Genomic DNA, 27,888 nt, shown 5'->3' with positions numbered 1-27,888 from the left:
TTTTTCTATATTTCTCATAAGGTGTTTTCCTTCATCCTCCTTTCCTTCATTAATTTTCCCTTTTTTCCTCTCTTTGTCCATCTACATGTCAATCTGTCGATCTTTATATTCATTAATTTCTTGGCTCATCTTGCTTTTATTCCATTTCTCTGAATCAAACTGTCTATCTCTCTATCAATCTTTTTAAATTCTCAGTCAATTTGTCCATCCCCTATCAGTCAGTATATTCCTTCAGCAATTCCTTTAGTCCATCACTTCATCCCCCCATCCATCCGTTAATCTTTTCCATCTCTTTGTTGATCTGTCCATCTAGCGTTGTGTCAGTCTAATCACTGCCCAACTCAAACCAGCTGGCTTTTTTGAGGTCTCTTACTCAATCTCTCCACCCATGTCTTTTTCGAGCCGATCCATCTCTAAGCTGATAGATCCATCTCTCCATCAGTTCAGTTATCTGGTGATCTATCCATTTCTCTAGCATTTTAGCCATCAATATGTCCATCTGTCTATCTCTTGATCAAATCATCATTTTAAAATTTAGAATAGATTTTAAAAGCATTTAAAAAGCAATAATAACTCTTTATCTTTAGGGGAACTTTTATAAAGCTTTATTGTTTAGCTGAGCTGCGTTTGGGCTGATCACAGTAAGTGTGTGTGTGTGTGTGTGTGTGTGTGTGTGTGTGTGTGTGTGTGTGTGTGTGTTGCTCCATCTATTGGTCACACATGGCATTACAGCTCCGCTTATTAGAAAATATTGCTGACCATAGATTTTTTCCTACAAAATATTTACTTTGAAGTCATCATATTGAGTTTTTTTTTATTTTTTTTATTATTTTTATTTGATAGTGTGATATTGCTCGGTGTATTCATATGCGTCTGAATAACAGGGGAAAAAAATCTGCAGAAGACACAGAAGTGACATTCAGGACATCACTGAACGACAGACGACGGTAATAAACGAGATAATGGCAGAGTTATTCCGCGTTCACGGAGCTTTTCCTGATTGCATCATCCTGTTTACTAAAGTGTTTAGGACCAGTGTGTGTGTGTGTGTGTGTGTGTGTGAGAGAGAGAGAGAGAGAGAGAGACTGCAATCACACGCTTTCCTGTCTTTTATGCAAAAAAGGGGAAAAAAGTACTATTAGCGGAAAGTTTAATGATTCCAGGAAACGATCCAGGAAACCCTGTAATCATCATACACAGAGCATGAGCTCCAGAGAGACAGACCGGCAGGCAGGCAAGCAGACACACACACACACACACACACACACACACACACACACACACACACATATTTGATCATCTTTATTTATTTGTGTTACAACAACTTTTTGAGTCCGAAGTGATTTACATTTTTTAATTAAAAAAATTCAAATGATTTATGATTCAAAATAAGGTGAGGAATCTGTCAACAAATAAAAAAGTAAACAAATGCTATATATGAATTTATGAAAGCGAATAAAAGAGACAGAGACAAATCATCTCACAAATCATTTCATTTTTAAATTGTACAAAAAAAAAAAAAAAAGAAATATATATATTTTTGTTCTCACCACAACTGAATCAAAATCCATTAGTCATATGGGACCAATCTGTCAGGAACCAAACCAGTTGTTCTTCTGTTTTTCTGGTATCATTTTAACGTCCCTTTTAATATAGTGAGTATTTGTTTAAACCAGAGGTTCACTTCAGTGAATTGTGATTTAATTTCCCTTGATTTTATTGATCAGAAAATGTTTTCATTTTTTGTTTGCATGGTATTTTGATTGTGGAAGACTGGATCTGAGGGTAGTATCAATATATATTTTTTTCATTTATCAAGGTTTTAAAATTTTCTGTTCTCAGTTAATTGTGCTACTTTGGTATGTTGTGTTCAGGTTAAAGTAGGTAAACAGGTGAAGTAGACACCTCGCAAAATCTTGAAAATAAAGTTAGAAGAAGAGGAAGAAGGAGAAGAAGGAGAAAAAGAAAAATAAGGTTTTTATCTGCTTCAGTAAAATGTAAACTGTAACGTATTGGTCAAACATTACTGGTGTGCAATTCTCAGATGCTGGAACTCTTCCAGAGTTCCAGGTTTGTTTAATAATGACTGAGACTAAGAGGGCATTTTAGATGTTTAAAAATTGGTTGTATTTCTCTTAAATTGAAAGGTCGACTTAAAGACACAACTGAAGAACCGTATGGCTTGTTTATTCTTGAGCGAGGTTATCATACATGGTCACGGTTTTTGGTGCACACGCCATTACCGGTATGGTGGATGTGGCAGTGACGGTTTGGACGACCCTGGGCTGTGTGCTCATCACCGCCGCTGTCATTTTCCGGTGGTTTATCTCCCGGGCCATTTGAGTCCACGAGCAACAGACGCAGAAACAGGAGATCAGGATGTCTTCACACAAACTGCCCTACAATACAAACACACACACACACACACACACACACACACACACACACACACAAACATACAACCGTAGCATTATATTCTGAACCACTTCTAACGTATCCCAAGCCATGCCTTCTACTCAACATAAGTGTGCTGCATGTGCTAAGATCTTCAAAATGGCGGCTGTATTTAGCAAATGATGCTAAGTGTAATTCCTGTGCCGTTTAAGCCATATGAACTTTTTTTCCAAAGCCAAATCATTATCTCAGCGATACCCTTTCTTTCATTTGCAAGTTAAGTGAAATCGCTTTCCAAGTTTCTGAATTTTGAATCGTCATCTGAGTACCATATTGGCACGGCATGGACAAACGATGAAAAACGCAAAATTGCAAAACTCCAGCAACACGGATGTGTGACCTGTCAAAAACGATCAGTACAGTAAGAAGAGGAGATTGCTGAGTGTGGTGATGTCACACGATGTCATTTTTTTACGCGCCCCTAGAAAAATATGGCGAACACAAGCTCTACCTACTGAAGAAAATCATGTTGAATGTTTTACAGACACGTGTTGAATGTTTTTTGCACCATTAAGCAACACTCAAATGTTCTTCGGGAAATGCCACAATTAAGTTTTTGAAACAATTTTGGTCCAATTATTGGTATGATGCCATTCTTGCAGTGTCTCTCACAGCATTAGGAAACTCCTGAATTCTTGAATTTGTTATTTAAATAAACATTTGGTTTGATAGTTTGTAAAAATTGTAAAAAACATGTTCTATCATACATTATTTTCAGTTTCATTTATACAGTTGAGTTTATAGACCACGGCTCTCACCGGGATTTGGTACTTGTAGCGTAAGGCCACCCTCATAGATAGAGTGACAGGAGGAACACAGAGGCCCACTCCGGTAGCCGCCATTAACGCCGGGCCAAAAATGTCCACAAGAGGCAGGCATAAACTCTCCCCGAACTTAGACGAAGTGCTGCACATGAAGCAGGGAAAACACCAGTAAGCATAACAACCTGAAAAAGAGGATAATGTTAATATTAATATTACCCAATAAATCCTCATTAAATCTATAGATATTATAATCGATTATATGGTTTGCTTTCCATTTTTAGATGATAAAGCTTCTAAAAAGCAAAAACAGTAGTCCCATTTTTCAATATTGACTAAAAGATGTGGACTTAAAGACATTGCAAAATTTCCATATATAAGCTCAAGAATATTCTAAAATTTGATACACAAATACTTAAATACATACAAATAATTGAAATATATTATCTACTTTTTTCTCAATACAAACACATACATATGCCCACATTTTCATATAAGGTTTTATTCAAGATGTAACTACTTTCTTATACTGTATGAACTTAAAAGATACACAATTTTTTTTATATGAAACCAAAAGCGAAGGCCAAATTTTCCACAATGCTAATGTGACCTCAGGGATAAGTTCATTTCCTTATATGGCATAAAAACGTGTGTGCACATGTTTTTTGTGCATATAGTTATATAACCACTGGTGTGTTTTTGGTGTGTTTTATTGATATATATTTATATATATATATATATATATATAGCACTTTTATTAATGAAAAGCTTGCACAAAGCTAATGGAAATGAAGACAGTGGATTCTTCTAAATGGATTTCACTCACATGAATTCATGTCCTGGCAGCAGTGGCACAGTCCTGTGTTCCAGGCTGTGACTCTCGGCACCGCCACTGGCTGCTGCTGGATCACTAAAGCTGGGGTGGCCATAATGCTTCGCCCTGGTTCGCTGATTGATGATCATGAAAAACAATTTAGGTTACAGAGAGCATTCTTTGTTCATTTGGACTCCAAACAAAGTCTGAAAATCTTGCTTGCCTTTATCTTCTTTTATCTGTCAGCATATTAAGCACAGCAAACAAATCTGCATAGATTCTCCAAAGGCAGTAAAGGAGACATTGAAGAACATGTAAAAACAGATAACTTTATTATTATTATTATTGTTATTATTATTATTATTATTTCAACTTGTTCATCCGGTTTTGAAGGAAAATTTAACTATTTTGATTTTTTTTTAAATCAACTAAAAAAAATCTTGTTTTTTCTTCTAAAAACTAAAGTTTTTCTACCCAAAGTAAATGTTTTTTTTTTTTATTTGCAAAAACTTTCTATCCAAAACTACTTATTTAATCCAAGACCCCTAACCATTGAGCAATTTGAAATCTACAACATAGGGAATATAAACATACTTCGAGCGTATTTCGAATAACCGAAGATAAGGTAAAGGTAATTATTTAAGCTTTTACCCCATTTTTTTAGCATGTGCCATGTTCTTAAATATTTGTATTTTGTTTTGCTCTTACCTGCGGGTCAGTGGAGTTCTGCGTTCTCTTCCTCAGTACACATGTGATAAAACTTCCTGTAAATCTATATCTCTCTCACACACACAAACACAGACATCATGTAATTAAAGTGGAATAACCTGAATCTTAATTTTCCCTTCACTCTATAAATACACCTGTGGAGCAGCTTAATGTTCTCGGTGAGCTCATAGGTATTTGACATTTTGCATGTTTTTCTGGAAAACCTGGTGATTGATATTGAGAGTATAAAATTTAGCTAAGAAAAAAGATCCACTGTAACCTGTTGTTTATTACTGCAAACTTCTATACGCCGACACATTCACTTAACTGACTGTGAAGCCTAATCCAGCAGGCTAACATACATGAAGTACATTTTTTATCATGGCTATTGAGTAAAATCATCAGTATAATAAACTATAACAGGGTGATGTGATAAATCAGTCGCTGTCACCAGCTTGTTGTTGTACGTTTTATTTCACTATTTACTACAGTAATTTACAATTTAATTTCTGACCAATCATAATTCAACATGATCAATGTTAACATTGTTATACATATTAACATTCTGGAGACTGTTTAGAACATTTCCTTCTATGAGTAGATAATTGTTTGTTGTTGTTTGTTTGTGTGTGTAAAATATAAATATACAGAGTGAAGCATGGTTGTGGTAGCATGATGCCAAGCATTAATCTTGATCTATGGATTGCTTCTTTGAACATTAGTAAAAGGCTTCTTCTAGGCGGTTATGCTTGTGCCATGCACTTTCAGTTTATTAATGAATTATTTGATGCTAGTTTGCAGGATGCTTAAATCTTGGCAGTCGCTTTTTTTTTTTTAGAAGACGTTTTAAAAGCTTGCTAGACTTCAGGATGCTTCATGATATTTGGTAAGTTCTGAATTCTTCCTATTTCTCTTGATGGCACATTAAGCTTTAGTTACACAAACCTACTGATGATGGTAGGTTGCATCAGTTCAAATTTTTGTGCGAGTACTTACACGATTACAATTTGTAAATATTTTGGTTCATAAATAATTTATAATATAAATTATTAATAAGATCCTGGTAAGATACTGATGTTGGGGGGAGGAGGCTTGAGGTTCAGTTGGTGCTCCAATTCATGTCAAAGGTCTTAAATAGGGTTGAGCTAAGAGCTCTACAGCAGGCCACTCCAGATCTTCCACTCCAACCCATGTACGCCATATCTTCATGGAACTCACACTGTGCACAGGGATATTGTCATGCTGAAGCAGGTTTAGGTCTCCTTGTTCAGGTGAAGGGAAAAAATATAATGCAATCACATCCAATGTGTACTTTCAACATTGAGGTAACAGTTTATTTGTTCTTTGCCTTCATTTCAGAGAACATTCAATTTTCAATACATCAACATTTCAATATATTTAAAGAATACAAGGCATTAATTTGATGGTTCTAAAACATCAGACCGGGAATTATTTCCGGGGACGTGAAAAGTGTAGAAACAGTGACCTCTCTGGCATTAATAGACCATCATCAAGACATCAGATTTTATTTTCACTACAATATTAATGATACATTTAAAAAATAGATATGCAATACATAAAGGTATACATCCACAGAACTCTGCTATTTTCACAGTGATGTGATGAGATGAGATTAAACATTGTGCTGTATATAAACTTTGCATGCATACCTACTTTTATACAACACTTCCTCCACTAGATTCTTATGCAGTACAAAATATGTTTTTCCTCACAAATGAATCAGGATCAGTTCTTTGGTCTGGCGGTGATCAAGGCGATTGGGATCGAACGACATTTCATCTCACGTGACATCTGACACCAGGCGCAGGACGTACAGCATGTGGCGATCAGGCAGTCATTACAGATCGTACCCTATAAGAAAACAAATTACATGTTGCCATGGTTGCTAAAAGACTGTAGTAAGTATAACAGTTTAAGTCAATATCATTAATAATTTTTACAGTTCTTAAGGTATTTTGTAAGGTCTTTTTGTTTTGTTTTTTAGGACAGTTTCCTCCCCTGACATCCTAGGCTTGTTTATTGCCATTATCGCTCTTGTAGAAGAAATTGCATTATTAAGACTGTTTCTTTCATTTCTGTAACATCCACAATGAAAAATAGTTACCAAAAGGTAAAGTAAAAAGTAATAAATAATATAATTTATCATTTAAATAATAAACCTAAAGGGATAAGCTGCTAGGTATACATATATATATATATATATATATATATATATATATATATATATATATATATATATATATATAAATAAAATCAGTGCATTTATTTCTGTGAAGCTACTTTGTGACAGTCTGTTGTCAAATCCTCTGTACAAATTGAATTAGTAGAAAAAATATACTATACAATTATACAAATGGCAAAGAAAGTAAGTTGAGGATAAAAGTATAATATGGCGATACTGTTAATATTGTTAGTATCGTCTTCTAAAGAATGACGTTAACAAGGTTTCAGATTGAACAATCGCATACGGCATCGTTTGTATGTTTAGCATTCTTCCAGTTAAAGTTACGGCTATCTGATTAAATGTAATCTCCCTGCGCACCTTAATGCCATAGCGGTGACGCATAGACACCCTCATGGCCCATGTAGCAGGTGAGACGAATCCACACATGTCCAACAGGGGGAGACACACACACTGGCCGTATTCTTTAGTCTTCATGCATGCAAAACAAGGGCAGCACCAGAACACAAAACAACCTGAAAACACACACACACACACACACACACACACACACACACACACACAATGTACAAACCACCTCACATTCCAACACACTGACTCAACCAACATTTAAATTCAGACCAGTTCTGACAAAGTCAAAAATGTTCATTAATCATAATTTCTTTCTTCTTATTCTCATTTACTAACCACACCTGCGCTATAACAGACTTCACCATGCTGCTGTTGCGTTCCAAATTGTAATTGGTCAGATGGATGTTGATTAAGTTTTATAGCAGTGTCCTCGATTAAATAGATTATCATTTCTATAGCAAGAGTTCATTCACATTGATGTGTATAATGAACGCTCCACAGACTACAAACTACCTAAAAATAGCTTAATTCGCAGCAATTCCGCTTTCTGAACTATTCAGTGCTGTGTTTGTTTTATTAAACTAACTTCCTGAAGGAGAATAAAGAGGGGAATGTAAGAGAGAAAAAGAAGTGAGAGAAATAAAAAATTTCAGGATGTGACTTAAGGTTGTTGCACAATTTTTTCCCATATTAGTACATCCTGAAGTGTTTTGTGTGTTATTGGTGTAAGATCGATGTGTGTGTGTGTGTGTGTGTGTGTGTGTGTGTGTGTGTGTGTGCGCGTTTTACACTCAGCCTTGTTGTCACAGCAGTCGCAGATCCCAGAGTCCCACTCGTCCGACTCTTTAGACTCCAGCACAGGCTGCGGTTGCTTTATCACCATCTTGGTTGTCATTTCTGTGGCTAAAAAAAAACACAAACACCCGACTGAGGTGGAATAAGTGAGGACTCCCATGAGTATAGGAAGCTCAACAATCAATCAAACACCAACATCTTACTATTAAACCCAAAGAGACACTACTTAATGCTACAGATGTTACTACAGTTTTTTGCTATTATTAATAAACAAAAAATGGAACATTGAGGTAGGGACATTTTCCCCCACATATCCTGTTTATTCAAACTCAATTTCCGAGCTCATTTCTTTTCTTAATTTGATTGATGTACAATACTGGAAAAGATGTAACACTATGGGGTATTTGGCCACCCATAGCTTTTTAATGACCATCCATATTTATTTTTTACAGTATCTTTACTAAAATGGTAACAAAATTATGTACACATTTTAAAAACAAACAACCAAAAGAACAATTTTCAGAGCAAAATCGCTTTTGTTGTTCAGTGTAATATCCCTTTTCACTAAGCACATCTTGAACTCTTGGGGAAATCTTTCCTGAAGTTTTCTAGTATTTCTGAAGTAATCTTCTCTTATATTATAGCAGGCATGCTTAGCACTTCCCAGAGATCTTCTTTAGACATGGGTTGCCGCTATAATATTTAGGTCTGGACTCTGTGAATGTCAGTGGTTTATCAGCTGTTTTTTCTACAAATATGATTTTTCCACATTAGCAGTGTGCTTGGGATCATTATCATGCTGTTATCCTGCTTTCCAGAAAGACTGACATGATCAATTAAAACCATCATTTATCATTTTCAGCACTTATGATCCCATCAGTTCAGACAATATCAACACCACCAGTGGCAGAAATGCAGCCCCAAAACCACAGCACACCCTCCACCATATTTCAGTGACTGCAAGCACTTCATCTCTCTCCAGCTCTTCTTATTGTCTCCAACTCAACAAATTGACAACTAGAGGAATCAAAAACTTGAATTCGTCACTACATAATACTCCTTTCCTTTGATCATCATTCCAATCTTTGTGAACTTTAGCATACACTATTTTAGCCGTTTCACCCTGTTCCCCTTCCAAAGAAGTGGTTTCTTGGCTGCTACCCTTCCACAAAGACCATTCCTGATCAAGCTTCTTCAGACTGTTGAAGAGTCAAATTGGCATTTCTAAGAATCTGCCAGATGCCAAACCAGGTCCTTGGTGGATATATTACAGTCTCTTAAACAAGAAACTCTGAGAAACGTACTTAGATTTTAAAAGTATACTTGGCCTTCAAGTCCTGTTCTTGCCCCTGACCTCTCCTGATTCTTCAAATAATAGCTTAAACACCAAATCTTGAGTAGATTGTTTGCTCATTTCCCTTTGAGAGTATAATTTTATGTTTGTCAAATTCTGTGATCTTTGGCCTATTGAATTGAATGATGTTATTGAAAGTTGGTTTATTAGCAAGTTTCACTTAATTAAACTCATACAAGATGTGTATGACTGAACAATAACACTTAAGTGTGTCTTGCATAAACCTGGAATAAAATACCTTTTTTCACAGCGACCATTTTAACATAGTAGGACAAATACAGGTGTTAGAAAAGACATAAGCGTTCCATTCCATTTAGGTTTACAAGAGGCATGTAAATTGTGTTAACTGCTGTAGATTTAGAGGAGTCACCAGTGGACAATGATAATGAATTTAAATGCATTTAGATTTTGATTTAAAATCTGATCATCAAATGATGAGTTACAGCTGAGCCAATATTCAGTTTTATATTGTGCGAGTTGCGTAGGTGGTCTGTGTTAGTGGATCAGTTTTCTTTAAGACTGATTAAAAACTACATTTGTTTCAGATTTCCATCTTAATTCACACCCATTCATTCTGAAATACCCGATATGCACACAGTATCTCACAAAAGTGTGTACACCCCTCACATTTCAGCAACTATTTTATTATATGTTCTCAATGGATAATACTATAGAAATGAAACTTGGATATATTTTAGAGTAGTCAGTGTGCAGTTTGTATAGCAGTACAAATTTACTTTCCTCTGAAAATAACTCAACATACAAACATTATTGTCTAAATAACTGGCATCAAAAGTGAGTACACCACAAGTAAACATGTCAAAACTGTGTCCAAAGTAGAGACCTGCACGGGACAGATTTTTCAGACCCGCTCACCGCAAAAATGAGATTTTTTCCCAGCCGCAATATTTTAATTTTGTCCCGCTTTCGCCTGCAAAAGCCCGCAGGTAAAATGTTTAAGTAGTTGTATAAGTTTTGTTTTATTCGAGTTTGACTTTGATCATTTATTTGATCATGAACATGGACATAAACAAGGAACTTTTCAGAACATAAAACATTTCTTCTAGTTCTTTGCCATAAGGTGCCAAGTTTAACATCCAGTGGTCAGTATGAGAGAATTCTACTCAAAGCACCAAATTTTAACTGATCTTTTACACGATACACAAATTTATATAGTCCTGTCATGCAGACAAAAATGAGAACATGATAGGACATGTGGCTTTGCATTTATAAACAAGGCATAGCGGTTATCAGTTAGGGTGTACTCACTTTTGTTGCCACCTAATTAGACAAAAATAAATGTATGTTATTTTCAGAGAACAGTAAATCTATACTGCTGTACAAGCTGCACATTGACTACTTTAAAATAAATCACTGTTTGATTTCTATAATATTGTTCCTTGAGGAGATACTGTAAACCAAAAATAGTTGCTGAAATGTGAGGTGTGTACTCACTTTTTTGAGATACTATATCTGTAGTACATTCTGATTTCCATTTCAAATATTTTTTCTGCATGTTCAATCAGGATTTTAGCTCAAAAATTAGAATTCGGATAGATTTTTTTCTTTTATTGGGGAAACCTAAAATAAAATGTAATATGCATGTCTGCTAATCAGAAGCCGATAATTCAACAATAAATTTAAAAGGACAAATATAAAATATAACTCGCACATTAATATTATATATATATATATATATATATATATATATATATATATATATATATATATATATATATATATATATAAAATTAATTAATATAGAATTATATAATATAGAATTAGGGCTGTTTTTATTCCACAAGTAGCAAAGTTCTTAAGTGATCTCAGTTCCAGTTTAAAAATATATCTAAAAACAAGTGAATCTTCCATTTATTCCTAATTTTTTTAAACTATAATTCATTTGCTATTATGGCTGCTGATGATTTTAGCAAATTCTCTTTATACAACATAGAAGATTTTAACACATGGAAATTACCAAATAAAACTTGTAATAAAAATTTTCTTATTTTTTCTTATATTATTTAGTAAAATCATTTTTGATCTTATACAACAATGAACAATGAAACGAGAAATTAGGAAGTCTGAAAATGATGGAAAAACTTTTTGACGGTACAACAAATTCTGAAGCAGTTCTGAATTTTGTTGCTTTTTCAGAATTTTCGTGCTTTAAGGACACAAACAAGTAAAAGAGCCAGCGAGCAGAGATGTGTTAGTGTAACATTTTCACAATCACAAGACCTCAGAATCATTAGTTATCACCTGCACTTTGTTGTTAGACAATGTAGTTAATGCTTACCTGTGATTTGCAGTCCGATAACTTCCCTGACTCCGATTTACAGCTTCACAAAAAAAAATCTCAGAGCTTTATATCAGGAAAAAATATGTAAACCACCTGAACCTGTCAGACCTGAGGAGCAGGGTGTGTTGCCGAACCGAAACCCCACCAGGAACTCGAAGAAACACAAAGACATAAACGTGTTCAATAAGTATCATTTTAAATAGGTTAAGCAGAGATACATTTCAATGTCACATCTTTTACCTGGGTGATGAGTGACGAACAAAACCATGAGACAAGAGAATGAAGAGACAAATGAAATTGTAAAAAAAAATAAATAAATAAATAAAAAATCTCTGTACCATACAAACATTAAGTACAGATCAGCAATACAAAAGAAATCTAAAAAAAGCAATCTCCATAATACTTATAAAATTGTTTGCATCTCCTAGTGGGAGCCTTCACCTCTACCTCTATTAAGTGAGTGATGCAGCAGTGATTTAGTACTTTAGCACTCCAGATTTAACATCTGTCTTGTAAGGAAGGGGTCCCCATTACCAGCTGTGGACCAGTATCAGGTTATAGGTTATAGAAAGCAAACTTAATTTGTATTGTTTATTAATTTTGTAGTCTGTAATTTATTTTTGATTGTAAAAAAAAATATAGAAATAAAAATAAAAAACACTTCCTGCACTTTGTCATCATATTTTATATGCATTAATAAATTAAGACCAAGCTAGCCCGAGCAAAAATGATAAAATTATATGAAAGAACATTTTTCTTTAACAAATGCAATTAGCAAGGAATTACTGGAAGGCAATTATTAATTAGAAGCAAATAATGAAGGCCACTACATTATGTGTATGCATTCCTAGTGGCTAACCACATTGCTATGATGAGGAATTCTTTTACAATTGGTAAAGAGTTGATCCTGGCTTACGCCAAGGACGTTTACTGTAAACTTTTAGGAGAGGCTTCAGTTAAAAAGGTAGCAATTACGGATTCTGTATTATGTTAAGATGAGTTGCATTTCGGTGTGTGTGTGTGTGTGTGTGTGTGTATATAAAATTCAATTAGTAATTAAATCCCATTATACATATAAAAGGAATACAATACAATAAAAAATTTTTTTTTGCGTCTGTGCAACTGTCCATGGTGCTAAAATAAACAGGGTCTCACAGAAAATGACAAATTGGTGCCAGGATCACGAAACACACCATGAAGATTTCATAAACAGATTTAAAGTGTCTCAGTTGTGAATCCATTTCATTTACTGGAATTTACAGCAATACCATTTACGTAATCTCTAACTTCATCAGTTTATGCCTTGTCATTGCGCTGCTTTTTCAGTAAATCATTTCCTGGCTATCACGCTTCACAGACATGAGTTAATCTATGAAACTAACAACAAGCAAGGCAGAAGGCAACAGGTAGTATTGGGTAACGTAAATGAGACAGAGGGAGTCATGATGTAAACATGACTGAGAACAGAGACATTCCTGATCACCTCATCATCTTTTCTCTGCTTGTGTTTTATATGGTGGTTGTTCAGCCTGGAATTATTAATTAGGTCATTAATTTTTTTATTTATTTGTAATAATACAGTATATTAAGATGTCAGTTTTTAGCATGACACTAAAACAATTAATAGAATTGGCTACTTTTGACAGACTTTTTTAGATTAACTTGAGTGAAAAAGTGTAGTCAGTAGTTCAACTTTTACCAGAGGCTTTTAAAACATAAATATATGTACTCTGATACAGCAGTGTGTAAATGAGTGACTGACTGTGTGTGTGGGTGTGGGTGGGTGTGTGTGACTCACAGTAACGTGCACACTGCTGTGCCTCCGCCAGGCTGAATGATAATTGGACGCCGTGTTGAAAAAGAAAGAAGCTCAGGGTGGATTTGATGCCCCCTGACACACTGCACGGCACTGCTCTGATCTGCTCTCTTTCACGCGCTACCGGAAACCGGAAGCGACCGGAATAAAACAAGCTCTATATAAATTAGCGAGAGGCGCATGCGCGTGTCGCTCGTTCGGGTAATTGGGTTTACTATTATTAGACATTAATTAGGAGATAACACTCTGAGATCCATATGATCCCCACCGCTCAGAACAAGTCCGGCTTAACATTACAGGTTAGCCCACCTGAGTGCTGAAACGCGCATGCGCCGCTTACCTGGCGCGTTTTAATTACATCCGAAGTGATCTTAATGCCTTCATTATGATGAAAACCGTGATATTATTTTTATTATTATTATTATTATTATTATTATTATTATTATTAAGCAGATTGAGTTTGCCAATTAAAAGAAAAATAAATAAAAAAATAGCAAGACAAAAACTTCAACAGGTTCCATGAGTCTGCATATTTTCCAAATAAATAGAGAAATGTTTTTATTTGAAATTTTTTTTTTTTATGTGAAATAATTAATGAAATTAAGCACACTGCTAATATATCATTAATACATTGCTGTACTATTACTCTTTAGTGTACTTTAGAACAGCAACAAAAACAAACAAATAAATAGACTTTATTTATAAATTACTTCAAAACGATTTATATATTCTTTGATTTATTTGTTTGTCTATCTGTTTGTTGCACGGCTCATGGACACTAACGGGGCGGAGCTACCGCAGTGGGCACGAGCGTTGACGTCACTCCTGTGGCTTATTACCCGTTCTTGCACGTTCTAGTTATTACCTCATTAGTGTGCGCGTGCGCATTCAATCCAATAGGACGCGAGTAGTTCTTGGACTAGTTATAAGGATGTAAGTGCATATTACTGGGACATAATTTGTATTTTATAATTATGTATGTGTGTTAATTAGATCTCTAATAATCTCTCCACCTATGTTTTTTTTTCCGTCCGATCCATCTCTGAACAGATAGATCCATCTTTCCATCAGTTCTCTAGCATTTTAGCCATCCATATGTCCATCTATCTCTTGATCAAATCATCATTTTAAATCATTTCAATCATTATCAAAATTAAGAACAAATTTAAAAAACATTTAAAAATAAATAATAACTCTTTATCTTTAGAGGAACTTTCATAAAGCTTTATAGTTTATTTGTTTTAAGTGTGTGTGTGTGTGTGTTACTGGGATGCAGTGACTAAAACAATACTATTTACTAAAACATTTAATGCAATTTGACGAGTCTCCTTTCATTGCAGCCACAGCTGCACCACCCACATACATCATCACTAGCAGAAGCATCAATATTGACCTCATAAAAGGTTTCTGTGCATTTCTTTTCCATGCAATGTGCTTTTCCTGGGGATTTGAAATGAAGGTAAATAGTGTTTTTCTGCAACTTCTACAATAAAAGAAAATATATAAATGGTTCTTGAAAAATCTTACTTTAATTGTTTTGAACTGTTTTGGCTGACCTGTCCTCACGAGCTTTTTTTTTAAAAAGTCCATCTTGAAAATGGCCTTGTAAGTATATCTGTGACCACATACATTTAGTTCTTCTGTCAGCCATTGTAGAATAAAAACAAATATGTTCAAGCTTGTGCGGTTTGCTACAGATGTGGTTTGCAAACACTGACCAGTGCACTGTGTGACCATCCAATCAAAAGATGTGCAAATGCCTATGTTATTTCATGCCTGCTAGATGGTCTTGGCATGGAAAACTTGTAATCTAAATGGTTAAAGCAACAGATTTTAGCAGCATTTATTTTTATTTATAGGCTCCCGCAATGCTACTGTACGTCTGAGGGCAGATTATGACCCCGGATAGAAACTCCAATGTAAACAGACACACCAGGAAGAAGTGCATTTAAAAGAAAAGCTATCAAATAGAGAGAATAGACTGTTGGGAATAATTTTTAAACATATTCATGACAAATAAAAGGAAAAAGTCAGTGATTCTGATTCAGTGATTCAGAGAAGTCCTGACAACTCACCACTTCTCGGATGTAAGTGTGTTATTAGTGTGTGTGTTACTAAGATATACATTAAATGTTATAAGGACGTGTTAACATTGGTGGAAGTGGAATCTTACAGAGATACACACGTAAAACGTCTCAGTGCGCTTGTAGGAAACATGCGTGTGGGCCTTTTTTTTAGATGTGCTGCGTTGTTTAACCACTAGGTGGCGGGCAACGCCAGATAATAAAATGCTAAATAACACCACTGAGTTGTGGAATATGATTGGTCCTCGGGCGTTGATTAATACTTTAGAACAGCAGCTCTGACAGTATTACAGGTTTATATCAATTAGCTGGCTCTAATACAGTGACATTTCTGATAGGGAACCTTTTGGTTATGTAACACGCATAGAAGGAGATTTTAAGAGTCAGCTCTTTGTAGCAGTCAAATGTAAAGTTGTAATTTTAGGTTGTCAGACATCTTCAGGACAGAGAAGGCTGGTGAGGAAACAAGTGTTTAGAGCTTCTATAATGTAAACCCTAAAAGTAACCCCCGGTAACAATCTAGATGATGTACGAAGGTTCTTCTGCTGTACTTTTCAGGGTGTGAGAACATCTTGTTATGTAAGCATTCCCTTTAAAGTTGTAGCAACCTCACTTGAAATGTTCTGCGAATACTGGCTGGTTCATATCTTTTTATTTTCTGTGTGCGGTCTTATCATTTCTGCTCATGCAGACATTTTGTCAAGGTCATGAAAACAGCCGAAGAAAACCCCACACTTCAGCTACATGTACATGGTTACAGAATAACAAAAACAGTCGTAATTATATATAATTAAAAAAGACTTCACTGACAATTTGATGCATGACATTTCATACATTTTTGACTGCCATTGTCAAGCCAGTGAATACATTTGTCCCATCCGCACATGTGTTAATGCTTCTAAACACACAGCTACACTCCTCAGATTCAACAGTGACACAACTATTCTGGTTTGAAAAATTATTTGGATCATGAAGATGTTTTAACATATCTTGGAATTTATTATTTCAGTTACCTATAGCTTTTTGATAGCAAAACTCATACACTATTAAACACAAGTTCTGCTCCAGTAATATGTAACATGCATGTACTTGCAACTTTGTGATACAAACATGTTTCAGTCTTTGTTAAAACATTATTGCAAAAACCAAGTCATGCAGGACATTTCATCATGTCAACTCATAACTCACTCTTTGCTTTTTTTTTTTTTCCTTCCTCTCCCCTAAAGAAACAAATTGTGACGATTTGAGACTACATTTTGATTTAAAAACATGCTTGTAAAGAATTTAATGAACTTCTTATAAAAAGGAATTAGATAATATACACAATTGTTACATCAGTAAAAATTGGAGACCTTAAAATAAGGAATCCTAATTAATAAGTAATATAATTAACAGATTTAATATTAAAATCACAAAAATGCACAAATGAGGATTGGCATCATTTACATCTACAGAAGGGAAAGAAAGAAAAGACACTATTTTCCACTTCCTCTCGGTTTATTTACATATAATAAATTTGCATAAAACCTGTGAGACTTACGCAAGAAATGAACCTGTAAATGATAATGATATCTACTCCTATTTCACAATTTCTCATGGCTGGAATTTTTTTTTTTTTAAAAGAGAAAAGAAACAGTGCAAACAAAAGCTTTATTTGAAGGTTATATTAAAGTTTTGGTCAGAAGAGCAGGGTAGGAATGCGTGCATTAAAGAGGTGAACGCAAGGACATGGTTTATAAAATAAAGGTTAATGTTTACTTTTTGGGCTGAGAACAGAGTTGAAAGATCAGCAGGATCAACGGCAGAGCTCCATAAACAGATCGTAGGCCGTGCGAAGAAGGGAAAAAGCCACGCTGCGTGAAAAAACGACTTCATTTTTCAGTGTAAAGAAATAAAACAGAGTTGTAACATAACCTTCTGTATGTGACATGGTGGGCGTCAGATTATTAAAAAAAAAAAAAAAAAAACACAAAATGCTACTAGACTAGGTTTTGTGTTTAGGTTTAAAATTGACATTGTTTTTAACTATTAAAACAGAGATACGCGTTGAACCCTGAGCGCGTCATGCTCTATTACACAGAGTGAAACGACTCATCAGTTGTAAAACAGCATTGATTTTCACATGGGGTTCGTTTACCAATACAAACTTTACAGCAAATATTTAAAAATAATAATAAAAACACAGGAAAAAAAGGCATCGTGAACAATTAAAAGGGAGGAATACAGGTAAAAAAAAAAAAAAAGGGGGGGGGGGGGCAGATGTAAGGAATCACCCTGAAGAGCTGATCTCAGGAACAGTTTGCTTTAACCTAAATAAACTTCGAAGTGCTCGGAGATCAGCCACGGGAAAACCTCCACCAGCTCGCCGCACAATTATCGGTTTGGTACTAAGTGGACACGAGGTCCTCGAGCTCAGACGTATTCCTTGGTGCTGCTCGGGGGCCGAGACTTTGCGGGATACTTCGGGGTGGACGTCTGGTTTTTGGAGCAGGATGCGGCCAGCAAACCTCCACCAAACACTGAGAGGAAAGCTCCAGCCCAGGCGACAAATATAGCACCACCAAATTCATACCTGCAGAGAAAAAACCACACAGATTAAGAGGAGATCAGGGGGAAAGAAAATACCTTGTCTGTTCCCTCCAATCATTCCTTTTGGCAGACCAAACCTGAATAAATGGCATGTTCTCATTGCATGAATTCATCTTTGAACGAATAATGGTGAAGAAACCAAATCACTTTATTTTCTGTCTCTCTTTTTAAAAAAAAAAAAAAAAAAAAAAACTCTTAAAAGCATCTATCAGAATCACAAAGAAAAAGCAAGTTTAAATGCTACATTGTATCCATTTGGATTGTGAATCAGAACACAGACCGGGAGAAAGGGTGGATTACGGAGTGGATAATTACGGCAGATTATCGAATAACAATATCCTTTTAAAATGAAAAGAGAACATCTTGCACATACTGCTGATCAAAAATGCGCACACATGACTTTCGTCCAAAAACACATCTCCCGTTTCCCCCCCAAGCCCAGACTGTTTATTTGGGCATGTTTCAGATCAATTCTTTGTGGATTTTGAAATCACACTTGGGCTGGAGGTTTTACTGAGATCTGCCTGGCAAAGCCGACGCATTCCAGTCGAGAAAATAAATACAGAGAAGAGTAAAAAGGTTTAAAAAAAAAAAAAAAAAAAAAAAAGAGAGAGAGCTGAACGTCTAACAATTAACTGCAGCTTCGTCAGGATGGAGGACGACAGGCAAGATATCGTCCATCTTCATCATTACTTGCACCATACTAATACTAGCCTTCTTTGCTAACTTAGCTAGCCCAAGTTGGCTTTTTATTGTAAAAAGGTCTCTCTCATGAGGTTAGTTTTTTTTATTTTATCTTTCTCTTGGTATGGCATTAAAATCTCTGGTATGTGGGATTTGAAAAGTGTACGTCACGTTGTACAAGTTAATAGCTCATGCTAACTAGCACTAATTTCACACTTACTTTGTGTTGACTGGAGTGAAGGGACTGTAGAAATCCTGGATGATTTGGTAGGAGAAATATGAGCAGGCAATGATGGAACACAGAGCTATTTGAAAAGAAATATATAAAATCAGACTGTTAATATTGTAAAATGAGGTTTATTAGAAAATGTATGTTCTATGCAACATATTTTAACTTCACAATTAGCTCGATAGATGTTGGCATATATTGTAAAACAGCAATAAACTTTGTTTTTCTTAAATAATTTTCTTAAATGATTTCTAAGCTACGTTACCGAAGTATCTATGCGCAAAAGACCCAATCTGTGTAATATGTATAGTATTTTGTAATATAAATAGTTGGCTAGATGAAAATTTGTTTATTAGCATTAGCAGGATTCATGTGTTTTCTTATTAAATGTACATCAGTGTGATGGACAGTGACTTGCCTCCCAGCAGGAGGATAATTCCTCCGGTCATGGCGATGCGAGATTTTTTCACTTTGTCATCACCGCCACAGTTGGTGCACTTCATGCCCATAGAGGCCACGCCCAGTCCGATCACACACAGGAGGATACTGATGACCATCAGTGCACGAGTGGCCTGCAGAGAACCTACAGAGAAAGGGAGAGAAACGGGAAGCTGAATCTTAACCGTGAATCTTGTTTAGAATTCAGTGGCAAGTAAAGACACAACGTCCTGTTCCTGAAACTAGATTAGTGCTCATTTACAGAAAGGAACCATTCTTCATGTTCTTTCATATATAAACCAGGAAGTCACATGTTGATGCCCTTAAATGTTTTACAAATATGTTTCAAATAGGACAAAACAAAACACCAATGTCCTGTAAACCCCTCCCCCGAAACAAACACCATCATGGAAATCATGAATCATTGGAAGACATTCCACTGATGAACAACTGATAAGAATGTTATTCTTGTAATATTATCATTTCTTTCCCTCTGAATGGCGAGGTTTTGTTTTGCATCGTTCGATTGTGTAAGATGATACTCTGCTACACAGAACTGTATTTATCCTAGACTTATTAAAAACATTAAGGTTTTGTTTCTATTTCTGATGAATAAAAAAAAGAAACGTGCGATCAGCTCCATGTTGATGGGTGCATTTTTTTTTTGCACCAGCAACATCAGTCTGCTTAACAACTGGGAGAAATCTTGAAATATGTGGGGGAAAAAAAAATAATGGATATTTGATAAAAATTGCTTGGCATTTAAATGTGAAAGGTAGAACCCTATACCTGGGTGTTTAGGACATGGTGTTTCAAGGAAAAGTTTTTAAAAGGCCAACAACCTTTAAATATAGAGAGAGAACCAATAAAAAGTGATCAGGATGTGTTTGGTGCGAGTTGAACCGTAATCAGATTTGTTGTTTTAACCCAGGTTAAACCCATCTCTAAAGATGTTTGATATCTGGTCAATACCCCTCACCAGTTTCAACCACAGATTTCTTTCCACACATGCGCTTTTGTCGCAACTCGTTTGAATGAATCGCATGCTTCCTCTCACGAGGCTGAAAATCCCCATCCCCCCAACTCTCCACCTGCACTCAGGTGCAAACCGGTTCCATCCAGAAGCCTCTATCCAGTGTGTGTTGTATGTGGGTTGATCCATTTGCTCTTTACATGCGAGCGCACAGAACAGGTCTGACCAGTCTGAGACTCAGGAAGCCAGACAGAGCGAGAGAACCGGAGCGTGTGCGCGCGTGTGGTTTTGTTACAAAGAACCGCCAAAACTGAATCGAACAAAAGGAGTTAAGATATAAAAACAATAAAACTATCATAAAGAGGCTGGTGCTGGTCTAGAAAGCCAATTCGGATTTCTAACCACGCTGTTTATCATAAGAGACTCGTATTTGTGTTTGCGCTGGTCATAAAAAAGGTGTATAAGCGATAACGCCTTATCGCGCTCTGATAACGAAGTAAAACAAATAAACACAACTGGCAAATTAGCACAGTGTGGAAAAATTCAATGGGGTTCTGGAAAACCTGTTCTCGGATCAAATATTTTGGAAATTTGGAGGTATTTAGAGGACAGTGACCACGATTTAGGTGTGTGTGTGTGTTTATAGATCAGTCATCACCTGACCACCGTTTAACATTTGCATGGTCTAGTTTCTCAGAGTAACTATGCAAATCTGAATGACGAAAAGATCCGGCCTTGCCTCAAACCCCAGCATAGAAGCCCTGACAGGACTTTCCACTGGCGGAGGAGGAGAAAGAGAAGGAGGGGAAGACGAGATCACATTCTGCGGTGTAATGATTACTCGACCTCAACTCACCAACTTCACGGGCAAAACTTCGGACTTCAAATAAATCAAAACATACCAATACAACGACTGGAAAATACGGTCCTACAATAAAAACACAGCTCTTTTTTTTTTCCTCTTCATTTTTGACTCATTTTACCCAAAGCAGGAATTCAACGAACCATAACTCTTTTGTTCATTTCCATACTTCATTTGTTCCACTTCCTCCATTTCCATTTTTTCTTTCCTTTTCTGAATGTCCCCTTTAACCCTTTAAAGCATTGATGCGTTCCCAACCTCACCCCACCCTCCCCCACAGAGAAACAATAGACTGTCTCAACCTACAGGTGTGTTACCAGGGGGTGTGGCTTTTTTCTATTTATTTTTTTTATTTTTTTATTTTTTTTAGAAAAAACACTGAAACCCCTTTACACAAAGCAGAACATTTAACCACCACACTGAATTCCTCTCCACACTCATCCACTTGCAAATCATTAAACAATCGAAGTCAATATTTTCCAATAAAGGGCGTGTTCATTAAATTAATTCCACACACAAATAAATCACACACCTCGAGGACATGGCCAGAGTGCAGTACAGTACAGGGAATAGAAAATGAGTTACAACTTGATGCAGCCGAAGTAATTATTTTTCACAGCGGTGTGAGGTGAGGAGCGTCTCTGCGCACGCGCACTGAGGAACCTGAGCTGCTTTTCCTCCTACTATTGTGCGGTTTTCCCTGAAGCGCTGATCACCAAGCGACAGGTTGAACCAGCATACAGATACCAAGGGAAAAACTTTATACATCCCAAAATAACCAGATTGTATTGCTCGTGGTTACACAGGAGTTAGATACATCAATGAAATAAATTAAAATGCTAAACATAATATTTTTGTATTATTATTATAAGCAATTTTTAAATCTATTTTTGAAGGCAACAGGTGGAACTTTTAACACTTAAAATTTTTTTAGTAATACTAAAAAATAGATTTTTATTGTGATCAAACTTTTTTCTTTCTTTCTTGGTGTATTTGGTTGTATTGGTTCTTACCGCTGAGTTGGAGCATGGAATCGTATACTTTGCACTGGATCTGCCCGGTACTCTGGTAGGCACAGGACATCCACAGGCCCTGGTACATGGCCACGGCGGTGATGATGTTATCTCCCACGTAGGCCGACATTTGCCACTGGGGCATGATGGTTCCTGCTATAAGGCCAATAAGCCCGATTACAGCCAGCATAAAACCCAACAACTGAAGTCCTTTATTTGCCATCTTTACTTCTGGTTCCTTTTTTCCTCCTTAAAAAAAGTTTCCTCCACTTAAAAAGTGCAAATCGCCTTGAATTATTTAAAAACTAATTTTCAAATTCCTTCAGAAGCGTCCAAAAAACGTTTAAATTCCTGGGAGTGGAATAGAGTGAAGCACCTGTCCACGGAAACCGCACCTTAATGATGGAGCTCAGTAGAAGCGACGCCCCGGGAGCGCGCATTTAAAGGAGACACGCGAGTGGGTGACCGAAATTGGGGCGGGGCTGCGCTTCAGTTTCGCCCTCAGTCGCTCCTGCGGTGTGATTGGATGAACAGCCGGTGACGTCACCGTTTCGAGTATTCGTAAACGTTTCGTTTCGACAGGAAAACACAATAACAGGGGACCGGTAAAAAAATAAACAATTGGACATGTTTGGAATGTCCGACTCTTAACTATTATATCATAAACGTTATACTGAGTTTTTGCTAAACTTCAGGTCTGATTAAAAAAATCTTGTGAAGACTCTACCACAATAATCATCATCATCATCATCATCATCATCATTATCATAATAACCGGCTCATAAAAGTGACTCAACTCTCATAAAAAAAAAAAAAAAAAAAAAATTCCAAAAACCACAAACCACAAACGATACCCACGAGCAGGAAATGCTATTTTACCCCTCACTTCTAAATTACCCACACCTAATAATTATTTTTTGACTAGGTAAAGGTTTTTAGTGTTTGTGTGCTATTGCTATAGTTTTTATATATTTTTAATCTTATCAGTGACCCCAATTTACATTATTCATCTCTATAAAATGACCACATCACTTGCTTACAATGCAAAATGTGTTCATTTTTTTGTGAAAGTGTTTAATAGACACATACATTTGAAACAGAACATCAGAAGTGTCAAATCAGTAAATGAACATCAGAGAAACAGAACTGACATAAAAAACAGAGTGAACTCTTTCTATACACACTATATAGACAAACCTAGTTGGACCCCTGATTTTTCCCAAACTGTAACTACAAAGTTGAAGGCTCACAATGGTCTAATAGGATGTCTTTGGATGTGGTAGCATGACAAGATTTCTTCCCTTTAACTATGGGATCTGAACTTCCCAAACATGTTTCTGCATGAAAATGCTCCTGTTTACGAAGCCAGCTTCATGAAGATATGCTATACATGGGTGGAAATGGAAGATCTAAAAAAGATCTGAGACCTAGTCTCATATCCACAAATACACTTCAAAATCTACACAATCAATTCAACTCTTTTATATAATTAACAGAAACACCAGTCAGTGTAGTTCTTTTTTTTTTTTTTTTGTAATCTCATAGTGATCTGTGGACATGTTGGAGGCTGTCCTCAGGTGAGGAGATCTCCAAACAGGATAAGGCCAATCAGGAGAGCAAAAGAAATCAGGATCAGTGGTATCTTGGAAGCAGCAAATCTCCTACCATGTGTAGTTTTGGATACGCCCCATGTGTGTCACGCAAGGATGGGTTGAATTGTTTATTCCATCCACTTCTTGTTTCACTTTCTTCTCTTTCAGCTTCTTATGTCTTCTAACAGAGAAATGAGTCATTACAAATTCTGCACCCATTTCTAGAAAAAACCCTGTGCGAACAAAAGTTTACATGCCTCCACTAGTAACTAGATGTTTTCGATGATACAGTGATAAGAAATGAGCCTGTGCTGGTAACAAGAGTAGGACTATGATAAACCTTCTGACTCTTGCTTAGCTCCTAAAAAATTAATATTACCTCTAATTATTACTGTATTTCTTTTTAATTTAGCTTTTTTTATAAAGGTTGCAAATGAATCATAATAAAAAAATAGTTTAATAATGATTGATATTGTAATGTCCGTTTATTGTATTTATTTAATTTGATGTATTCAGTAACATCGTTTGAATAATTTATTAAATGTAAAAAACTTTTGAATAAATTGAAATTAAATTTTTTTAAATAACATGAAGTAAAAAACACTTTTACCATAATGCATTGAATCATTTTAGGTCTAAGAACTAAAGAGATTTTCAAAAACTAAAACTAAAAACTCATTTCATTCATGTCTTCAGTAGCACCCATATTATATTATTTTAATATTACAAAAATGTTTGCATGCTGTTTTTTGCACATCCATTTGACTGCTGCTATTGCTGTTTTGCACAACCGTTTGTGTTTACATGTTATGTTTATTTACAAGCACACTCTTGTGTACAGTTCTCTTTTGCACATTGTACTGTAAACTATACAGTATGTTTACTGGCGGTGCTACTTTGTATTTTGTGTATTTGTCCTACACTGTCTTGTGTCTGTTTGCACCAGGTTGCACACTATGCATTTTATGTGGTGAGGACAACTTATTTAGTCCTTAGCTCTCTGTTCTGTTATGTAGCTTTATGTTGTTTTATGTATCACCAAGGTTCTGGAGGAACGGTGTCTCATTACACTGTGTACTGCGTCAGCTTTATAGGGATGAAATTACAATAAAAGCTACTTCTTAAATCTGACTCTTGAGTCAAAAATTGTTGTCATTTTAGTTATTTCCTTTTAAGAAAATGTCAAAAAAAATATCAGCAAGACTTTGTTATGGTTCTTCAATTTTATTTTGGTTTTGGCATCCTCATTGATGGACTGCTTATTTATTACCCACAATGCACCAAAAGTAAGTGTCAGATTCACAGATAAAAAATGCGGTCGGTTTAGAAAGGAATAAAGGAATAATCCTAAAGCATGCTCTTTGTATAGCAGCCAGAGGTCGAGTGTGTGAGGTATGTTTGGTGTGTAAACATGTAAACAGGCTGTAGTCCGTCCTCTGAGCTCATTGTAATATTCGTAGAAGTTGTGTGTGTTGATGTCGTCTTCAATTAACACATATGGGTAATATTTTTCTCAACAGGATGACCGGTAAAGCTTTTACTCAATTTAAAGCTCTTCGCAGCATTTAGACAGTTTTTTTTAGACTTCCGTTCTTTTTTTTACCACAGCACTTCTCATACCTTTTTGAGAACTTGGTTCACAAATGAAGTACCATTGTCACTGCCATTTTGGATTACATTTTTGTAAGATAGTTTGGCTACTGCCCCTGCATCCTGTTTGGGGGATGTTTTTAGATGTGGTGCCTTCACCCATTTTGAAAAAAATCACCTTTTCCTGGACAGTACTTTTTTCTTTCTGTGGGTGTTAATTCAATGAAATCCAATTGTAAATGCAATGTTTTTTTGTGAGAGCTTCTTGTTCTTTGTACATGTGACACATTTTTGTGAATAATTTATTAATCATTTTGTAAACCAATGCTGTGTATTTGTTTTGTACATATTAACACATGATCTGGACCAACCTCACTCTGTGTTCAGCCACACAACTCGATTTCCACCAGGTTTTCTTTTTTTCTGCAGTGGCCATAGACTGAAGAACCTGTAAGTCAGCTGTGGGTATAATAGTGTTAGTATCAACATTCACATTAACGACAGTCACATGCACAGGTGACTGTGTTGGTGCTAGCTTTGCTACTGCATCAACTGCTGCATTTGTGAAAATAGGAATTAATGCATGAGTGTGAGCTTTTTTAAATGCTGTTTGTGTATGAGAATGGCATCAAACTCAATAGAAATATAAGTGATAGGCTTAGGCAATGTTGGGAATCCCGTGTTTCCGCAGTGTTTAAAAATCAGGTGTGACTCCTAGGGCATACCAACTGTCTATAAATATTCTAGCTGTCCTTCCTGTTGCTAGTTTGCAGGCTTCAAACAATCTTTGCTGATTGGGCTAAAAAGTTGCTTAGGAGTGATCTAAACACTAAGGTCTTGTGCGCTGACACTACAGCAAAACCCACGTAATTTTTCCTGTCTGTGTATCATGTGATGCTGACCCATAAAGAGATAGATCTAGATCCGGGTTGACCAATAATGTGTTCTGGTTTTAGTCTTGGTGAACATATTTGATTTACGACTGCTACACAGCATTTGTCCGCTTTATCTCCTTCTATAAGAAGTAGAGTAGTAGGATTAAGAACTGTGCAGTGTTAAACAGTAATGTTTCATCTCACTTACCTTGCAGCTGAGAGCTGTGAAATATGTGAGCATGCCTGCCGCAGTGGAATCTGATTTAGCAGAATGATAAGCTAATGGTTAACCTCCATCTACATTTTTTTTTTTGCAAAAGGACTGAAGACAGGCAGCCAAAAATATGCATTAGCTTGGTTCACCACAGCAGAATAAAGTTCCTATTGGGTGGAATTTGTGACAAAATTGTATATGGATTTTATTTATTTGGAGCTTTTGGATGTACCGCAGCATTTACTGCCTGCAGATCGTCTCTAGGTTACGTATGTAACCCTAGTTCCCTGAGGGAATGAGACGCTACGTCACAACGCTTTGGGAACGCCTTACATTGTCCACACTCTGAATCACGTGTGAAATCCGGCCAATAGGCATGTCGTGATGTCATTGGCGGGCGACGTTGCGAAAACCAGGAAGCTACAAAATGGGTGAGCAACAGATAAACATTAGCTTCTGAAAAAGAGAGGGTAAGCGCTGCAGGGATGCAGGGAGTATGTTTCCAAAGTGTTGTGATGCAGCGTCTCGTTCCCTCAGGGAACTAGGTTACATACATTCCCCTTCGGGAACTCGAGCTGGGTCACAACATTTTGGGAACAGGTGTCCAATTACGCCATACTGACCAGTCCCTGCTTAATGTGTCTGAGCACAACCAGCATGCAGGACAGATGAGCATAGGTCATAGAACCTGACAAAGTTTAAAGCGGTGGACCAGCCCGCAGCGTTGCATATGTCCTGGAGAGACCAGGCTGTAGAAGCCCCAATACCCAGGGTGGAATAAGCCTTGACTTCGAGAGGAGTGGGAAGACCAGAGGACTCATAAGATGAGGAAATGGCATCCACAATCCATCTGCTGAGAGTCTGCTTATTGGCCAGAAAACCTTTCCTATGAGGGCAATAGCAGACAAACAGCTGCTCCGACTTTCTCCACGGACTCGTACGAGCACTGGACACAGTCGATTTTGCTTCTCTTGGTCGGGGGCTAGGAAAGGAGGAGGGCAGAATGCCTGCAGTACGACAGGTCATGAGGGAGCCGAAGGCACCTTAGGCACATACCCAAGTTCATGGTAGAGAAAAGCACTGGCCATGCCAGGGGCAAACTCTAGGAGAGACAGGGCCATGGAAAGAGCCAGCACATGGCCAAAAACCAGCCATCATCTCCAGGCAGTTTATGTGCCATGAGAGAT

The 27,888-nt window shown here is 36.4% G+C and overlaps 3 protein-coding genes and 1 long non-coding RNA gene across 9 annotated transcripts; all 4 read right to left on the bottom strand.

Moving 5' to 3' along the window:
- Positions 1-1,299: 1,299 nt before the first annotated feature.
- On the bottom strand, positions 1,300-4,806 carry ponzr10 (plac8 onzin related protein 10). 3 transcript variants are annotated; one of them, XM_046861123.1, is made up of 5 exons: positions 4,738-4,806; positions 4,253-4,268; positions 4,042-4,163; positions 3,213-3,400; positions 1,300-2,399 (listed from the first exon to the last, which is right to left on the bottom strand). In XM_046861123.1, exons 3-5 carry the CDS (start codon positions 4,142-4,144, stop codon positions 2,187-2,189), a joined length of 504 nt encoding a protein of 167 aa, XP_046717079.1. In that variant the 5' UTR covers positions 4,145-4,163; positions 4,253-4,268; positions 4,738-4,806; the 3' UTR covers positions 1,300-2,186. The 3 variants fall into 3 exon arrangements, with proteins under 3 accessions (XP_046717079.1, XP_046717078.1, XP_046717080.1); XM_046861122.1 differs by having other exon boundaries at positions 4,253-4,309; positions 4,738-4,801; XM_046861124.1 differs by lacking the exon at positions 4,253-4,268 and having other exon boundaries at positions 4,738-4,775.
- Positions 4,807-6,044: 1,238 nt separating this feature from the next.
- ponzr2 (plac8 onzin related protein 2) lies at positions 6,045-13,838 on the bottom strand. 4 transcript variants are annotated; one of them, XM_046861126.1, is made up of 5 exons: positions 13,541-13,837; positions 11,740-11,893; positions 8,081-8,218; positions 7,301-7,455; positions 6,045-6,609 (listed from the first exon to the last, which is right to left on the bottom strand). In XM_046861126.1, the coding sequence occupies exons 3-5, from the start codon at positions 8,184-8,186 to the stop codon at positions 6,484-6,486; spliced, it is 387 nt and encodes a 128-aa protein (XP_046717082.1). In that variant the 5' UTR covers positions 8,187-8,218; positions 11,740-11,893; positions 13,541-13,837; the 3' UTR covers positions 6,045-6,483. The 4 variants fall into 4 exon arrangements, with proteins under 4 accessions (XP_046717082.1, XP_046717083.1, XP_046717085.1 ...); XM_046861127.1 differs by having other exon boundaries at positions 8,081-8,194; XM_046861129.1 differs by lacking the exon at positions 11,740-11,893 and having other exon boundaries at positions 13,541-13,838.
- A 3,282-nt stretch (positions 13,839-17,120) lies between these two features.
- On the bottom strand, positions 17,121-22,856 carry cldn7b (claudin 7b). The gene is made up of 4 exons (XM_046861121.1): positions 22,431-22,856; positions 19,563-19,727; positions 19,136-19,220; positions 17,121-18,214 (listed from the first exon to the last, which is right to left on the bottom strand). The coding sequence occupies exons 1-4, from the start codon at positions 22,651-22,653 to the stop codon at positions 18,055-18,057; spliced, it is 633 nt and encodes a 210-aa protein (XP_046717077.1). The 5' UTR covers positions 22,654-22,856; the 3' UTR covers positions 17,121-18,054.
- Positions 22,857-23,277: 421 nt separating this feature from the next.
- LOC124393369 lies at positions 23,278-26,930 on the bottom strand. The gene is made up of 3 exons (XR_006927314.1): positions 26,696-26,930; positions 25,984-26,071; positions 23,278-24,203 (listed from the first exon to the last, which is right to left on the bottom strand). It is a non-coding gene; the product is annotated as an uncharacterized LOC124393369 (long non-coding RNA).
- Positions 26,931-27,888: the final 958 nt, after the last annotated feature.

The sequence above is a fragment of the Silurus meridionalis genome, chromosome 11, assembly GCF_014805685.1.
Source record: "Silurus meridionalis isolate SWU-2019-XX chromosome 11, ASM1480568v1, whole genome shotgun sequence".
Lineage (NCBI taxonomy): Eukaryota > Metazoa > Chordata > Actinopteri > Siluriformes > Siluridae > Silurus > Silurus meridionalis.
This window is presented reverse-complemented; position numbering and strand designations above follow the sequence as displayed.